Here is a 6,733-nt window from a genome sequence, read left to right as displayed (position 1 = left end):
GGCACGCGGCCCGGGCCGGGCGGGGCGTGCGGCTCCCGAGGTGCGCAGCTCTGCGGAGGAGGAAGAGACTAGGGAGCCTCTCTCATGTAAACCCAGAAGCCTCACACCTCAAAGGGAAGCAGGTCGCCAGAGGGTCCACTTCGACCAGTGAAGGTCTTAGTGGGGTGTATTCCCTCCTCCATACTGGGCGTCAGGAGTGTGCCGGATGATCACGGTCACGTCCCCTGCTGGGAGCCCGAAGGGAGTTGGCGAGCTGGGGAGGGGGGAAACTTACCTAGGCCCGATCAGTGGTGAGTGCAGGGAGCTCACGCCCAAAAAGACAGACAAGGGCAAAATGTGTCGTTGGTGACGGCGGTGGCAGAGATGGGGCTCGGTTTGTCGAGCACACCGTCTCCCGGGTTTCGGCACCACTGTAAGACTGGAAGACGCCACACCACACGACACAGATCACCAAAGAGGTTTCCGCTTTATTACAAAAGGCTGTGTGTTTATATAGGTCTAAGAAGAGGTAGCAGGGTTGAGGTAGATAACAGGATGCCCGTTTATTGGCAAGCTCTTCCATATGTCAGTTCCAGAGCCCAAGAAGTTAATTCTAATTGGGGCTAAGGCTTCCCACCAGCAGGGTTTGAACATTGGCGCCGGCGGGAATGTTTTGCGCCAGTGAAAGAAACAAAGAGGGGAAAGAGGGTCATTAGACGCCATGTTGGGTTTTTTTTTTCTGGGGTGCTGCTGCCGTTATATGTTTTCCCAACAATACTCTCTTTAACATAAGTACTCTTCCTCCTGACTCAAATAGGAGCTCCTTCACATTCTTCCGGCCTCTCGTAGTCACTGATTATGTACTTTTATAGCATGTGCAGGTTCTGTTGTTTGCTTTGAATCATTTACATAGTTAACAGTATAAGGTATCAACAAATACACATAAGCCTTTTTGGAGAAGGCAAATTAAGAGAGATGATATGAGCAACCACAAAAATCAAGGAAACAACTTCCATCTGAAGTTATGGAAGGAATCTTCAGACATTTGCAAAATTTGTGATATTTAAAAAATATTTCTACTGTTCTTATTAGCTCACCTATTCCAAAGTGAGGAAACCAAAATTTAGCTCTACCAGGTTTTGCCTGTAGTACTGCTAGTAAGAGGTTTACTTTTTTTCTTAACATCCCTCAAACCCACCAAGGTTCCTGGCCTGCCAGGAAATGATCTCTTTTATAAGTTGGGGAGAAGACCTATGGGCCACAGAGCAGGTATCTGTCTAGATTCCTGGAAGCTACCGTGGTAGGCTTTGGCTCCACAAACTATGAACATAAGTGAAATTTATTCCTAATATGGCACACCTATGCACTGGTTGCATTATCAAGCTTTTCAATTATATCCTGACAAAAAGCAGGCCAGACTCTTACTGACCATACATAAATAGGTCCATCATTGTAAAAGATGAAGAATCTCAGTGACAGTAATTGTAACAGCATCTGCCTATTGTTTTAAGGAGGTTTTTGGACAAAGGTAATGAATATCCTTCAAGTTATCTTTGAAATGGTTCTATTGTCTATAGATACAACATATCTTAGTGAGGTTACACAAGGTCAAATTTCATTCATATGCTATTCTAAGTTTAATCCATCTCGACAACAATCACCTGAATTCCAACTATGAGATCATTCTTACATTCTTCTGATGATTCAATCAGCTCATAAATCTAAACTAAGATTCCCCAGGAGAGATGGCTATCAATTCAAGAAAGAAAATTTCATTTGTACTGAACATACATAGATTTTTATTCCTGTCATCATTCCCACAACAATACAACATAATCGCTATTTACATAGCATCTACATTGTTTTAGTGTCATAAGTCATTCAGGGATGGCTTAAGGGATACGAGGTTAATAGAGATTATATGTAAATAATATACTATTTTTTATAAGGGACTCAAGTATCTCTGGATTTCAGTCTCCATGGGGGACCTGGAACCAATCATCCATCAATACCAAGGGACGACTGTATAATCAATTCTGTTCTGTCCAATCCTGCTCACAGTATTTTTTTCACAGCCTTCTGGTTATGAACTAAACAGATTCCATGGATCAGATTCAAACCCTGCATGAGTGTATGGTTCTCCTCACAGTGACAACATCAGCTCACCCTGGGAAGTGTGTTCCAGTGAATCAACTCCCCAGCACAGTCTACACTGCAGTGTAGCTTTAGTGTCTTTCTGAACTGTGTTTTCACAAGGCAGTGTCTGGTATGCTTGTACAACGAGAAGCCTTCAGACATGATGAGGGGAGCTTTCCAGAGAATTCCTTTACTGATGATAAGCCAAAATATAAGAAAGTAGAAACTGCTTTTAGGGTATATGACATAACTCTTTTATAAAGATTTGGTCAATTATTACAATGAGAGCACAGACAAATCACCAGAGCCTAACTACCCATCTGGGCAAGAGTGTGGTCTCTGATGAAGCATATTTGTATTAACAAACTTACTAGGGAAAAGACTGAGTTTCTCATTTGGATTTTACAGTTTTTTCCTCACACTTCCTCAGAGCAGGTCCTAAAATAAGGTTAAGCTAATTAAAAAATGTGGAGTCTTCCAAATATACCCCATTGTTTCCAACACCCATGTAGCTGCAAACTACCATGTCAAGAATGTCAAACTAAGGGAACAAGTCTTGGTGCTTTGGTCACCTAAGAAATGCCAAAAATGACTTTGAATGCAAAAGCATCTCTACAGTTGTATTTTATTTTATTGGTTCTAGGGATTGAACCCAGGCACTTTACCACTGAACCACATCACCAGACCTCCCCCCCCCCCGCTTTTTAATTTAATTTAATTTTATTTTATTTTTAAATTTTGAGACAAGTTCTCGCTAAGTTGCTTAGGGCCTCACTAAGTTGCTGAGACAGACTCTGAACTCAAAATGCTCTTGCCTCAGCCTCCCAAGCTGCTGGGATTACAAGTGTGCACTACCACACCAGGCTGCAGTTGTATTTTTTTAAATAAAAATATAACTGGGAGCCAGGCACAGTGGTGCACACCTGTAGTATCAGCTGCTCAAGAGACTGAGGCAGGAGTACTGCTTGAGTCCAGGAGCTCAAGACTAGCCTGGGCCCTATAGTATGACCCAATCTCTAAATAAATAAATAAGTGAATAGTTGCAATTAACTACCTTAATAACCAGAGTGACAATTATTTCGTTTTGTTTTCAAGTACACCTAAGAGCAGGTAATAGTATATTGACTGGGTGAATTCAGATTTTTCAAATTTTATTTTATCTGATTTAACAATTCAAAAGCATAACAAAATTGAGTCAGGGCACAAGTGCTCCAGTAAGTGTATTCTGACAAGATAATAATTCTATTATCTTTCACAGATAATTATCTTTGAAGATCATGTAAAAGTAAAGAATGATCTTCTCATACTTCTTGTTTATAGCAGACTGAATACTACAGGACCAATTTTAAGTTACCACGTCCCTCGCCTTTATCATAAATAAGTTTCTTTTACTCATTAATTTTAATGGGCATTTAAATAAATGTATGAACTAAACACAGAAAAATATACAGATATATCTGTAACAATATCATTTTAGCTTTCAACAATAACTTTATAATTAACTTTATCATCATATTAAAATATAAAATACACACAACACTGGACTTAGCATCTCATTTGAAACTTTACAAGAAGAAGCCATAGTTGTGCTTGGTGACTTGATAATTACTCTCTATAAGTTTTAACATCTTTTAAAATGTTATAGGTGACCAAATATTTCTCATGAATTTACCCAACTTAATAGCCCCAAATCTTTTACTCATTAAAGTTGGCAAGACAGAGCAACACCATCACTGGCAATGTTATAAGGTTATCAAAGAGATGAAACTGACAACTTATAAAAGACAACACAAGAATCTATGTCCAAATAATTTATATTACTATCTGCAGTTCAAAAACATTATTTTTTATAGTAAACTCATCATTTTTTTGTAATTCAATTTAACTGGATACATGTTTGCATTCTTCATAATCTGAAATGTTTTGTGGAAAGAGAGGTAACCTATCTGACCCACAAACCACTGTGAAAAAATGTAGGAAACTCATTCATTGGACTTCTTCCTGGAAAAATAAGAGTTTATTTAACTATAAATGCAATAAGATAAAATCAAGCACATCTGATGCTTGTTTGCATTATATACCATACATGATAAAATCAAGGAAAAGATATGTCTGTTTATCAAACAAGTCTGATTTGTTCACACATTACTATGATTATAGATAATGTGTAAACCTGGATCCATATATAATTGTCAATCAATTTCCCAGGTATTAAAAATACTTTACAAATGGTCAAATACAATCTTGACAACGAATTGCTAACTCAACACTTATTCACATTTTTCTTCCCTCTAATGATAAAATCCATCTAGTGAGCAAAACTTATGGTTTTCTATGATCAGTTCATCTTCAAAATGTTCTTTAAAAACAAGTTCTCCAGTGATATATAAAGCTACAAACATAAATAGGTTCTTACACAGCAATCCCCACTTAATCCACAATTTTGCTTTCCACAATTTCAGTTACCTATGATCAATATTACATTGAACATGAAATATCAAAAGAGGCCAATTGTCTGCATCTAAGCAGAAATTCACCCATTATTTCAGCAATTATAGAACAAAAGTAGTAAGACAAGAGAATTTCAAAAGCAAAGGTGCCACTCTTTGCTAGGGGTGGTTACTCTCTGTAAGTGAGCACATCTGGGCAGATTGTCCATAAATGTGAAATGCTAGCACTATTAAAATCAAAAATCTCAGAAGAATAGATGATGGGCACTATCAAACCTTGATTGAATGCATTTATGGGAGAATCAACAGACTAATACAGCTGACAAAATGATTATACAAAGAACTGAATTTATACTGTCCCAGGAAAAGGATCACTAAAATAAGATTGTTTTAATAATCTTACCTCTGGCATGATCTTACCCTTATCTCTGGCATTAACTTTTCTATGAGACCAAAAGAACACACCTATTAGTTTCCTACACGCTAACCTCTAATTTTATTAGGTTGTCTGGGTTCTAATTTTACTAGTCAAAGTTGCATTGCCCCCCAAGAGATGGCCTTAGACAAGATTATTAGAAAATGCTCTAGCATGCCACTCTAGATGCTCTAGTATCTCTGCTTTATTTGAAAAATTTGTGAACAGACTTTAGACAAAAGGACTCAATATTGGGGAAAGAAATAATGGAAATGTTTTCCTGAGAAAACCTCTGAAGTTCAAGGATAAGAGAACTGAGATATTTTCATGACATAGGGATTCGAAAATTGGCTCAATATTTTACTTAATGATGAATGAATGAAGTTCACCAAAATCAGTAAAAATATATCTAAGACATAGAAGGCAATTCCAAAGCACCTTACTTGACAGGATGTGTTTGTCTTTCATTGAAATTTACCCTTTCTCAAGCAATTTCTCCATTCTTTCAATCTTTTGGGGTGATGTTGAATCTCATTTATGATAAAGTCTGGAAGTTAAATGCAATGAAATTTCAATACAAATTGCTAAAAACTATATTGATGAGCTTAGCATGCTTGAAAAACTTAAGTTTTAAGATTTTTAGTCAACCATAAATGTAAACATCTCCTTTGATTCAATTATCAAAAGGAAAAAGAAATCATATAATATCTCTTATAGATGAACACATAATAAACTCTAAGTTTCTTGTGAACAGTGACTATGAGTTTCCTACTTTTGTCCTGACACAAAATTTAATGTATCACAAGGGTGAAACATTTTGTTAAATGAAGAATAAATTCATCGAATACCAAACAAGTAAAGTAATAAATAATGAAATACTGATACAGTGTGCTTATATCTTCCAGATTTGTAAGGCCTTCTTTCCTGCAATGCTTCAAGCTAATCATGGTCACTTGGTTTGTATTTCAAGTATAGCTGGAATGGTCGGTACTAGTGGACTATCAGGTAAGCACTTCATTCAGTTATGTTGCTTGTATTTCCAAGCTGACAGCACTCAGAATTAGGACTCTCCCAAGATAGAGAAAAGCTCTTCGTGTACCATGGAAAGATCCCAGGAAAATTTGGCTCTATTTATAGTGCCGGTATTCCCTTCTGTTGCCCCACTTATAATTGCAGCTGCAGCATCCTCTTCTTTAAAAAAAAAAAAAAGAAGAATACGGTTAATGGTTCATTGGTCTTCTTGAGTTAAAAGAATTTAAAGTGATTTCAGCCAGGCACGTGGTGGCACATGCCTGTAATCCTAGTGACTCAGTAGGATCACAAATTCAAAGCCAGCTCAACAACTTAGCAAGACCCTGTCTCAAAATAAAAAGGGCTGGAGGTATGGCTCGCAAGTGCCCCTGGGTTTAGTCTCTGGTACTGAAAGAAAGAATTTAAATTTTATTGGGCATATAAGACTAGAGAGTTTGGCCACATGACTTTAACAGTGATGTTCTGTCCTCAAGCACAAGCCAGACAAAGGAGAAGGAGTTTTATTTTAAAAATTAAAATAATAATAATAATTCCAGGTAGGATTTGGAAGATGGCGGCGAGGGGAGTGCATTACCCCCGTGTGCTGCTTCACTGTGTGGGAGTATGACAAGTCAGGACGGCTAAAGGATATCTTGTTAGGAATTTCCAGCAATAGTGGGGTGCTCCGGAACCTGGAGGAAGGATTTCCATCGCACGAGGATCGGCTACGGGGACTCAAACG

At 37.8% G+C, this 6,733-nt stretch overlaps 1 protein-coding gene across 1 annotated transcript in view; it reads left to right on the top strand.

Moving 5' to 3' along the window:
- The window catches only part of LOC107142257 (short-chain dehydrogenase/reductase family 16C member 6-like), a 33,389-nt gene that overhangs the window by 17,321 nt on the left and 9,335 nt on the right, over positions 1-6,733 (top strand). Inside the window, exon 4 of the mRNA XM_048782842.1 lies at positions 5,886-5,985. Coding sequence (XP_048638799.1) covers positions 5,886-5,985 — 100 coding nt within the window. The remainder of the gene's footprint in view (positions 1-5,885; positions 5,986-6,733) is intronic.

The sequence above is a fragment of the Marmota marmota genome, unplaced genomic scaffold (assembly GCF_001458135.2).
Source record: "Marmota marmota marmota unplaced genomic scaffold, marMar, whole genome shotgun sequence".
In the NCBI taxonomy this organism is placed as follows: domain Eukaryota; kingdom Metazoa; phylum Chordata; class Mammalia; order Rodentia; family Sciuridae; genus Marmota; species Marmota marmota.
The sequence above is the reverse complement of the archived record's forward strand: the minus strand, read 5'-3'. Positions and strand labels throughout refer to the sequence as shown.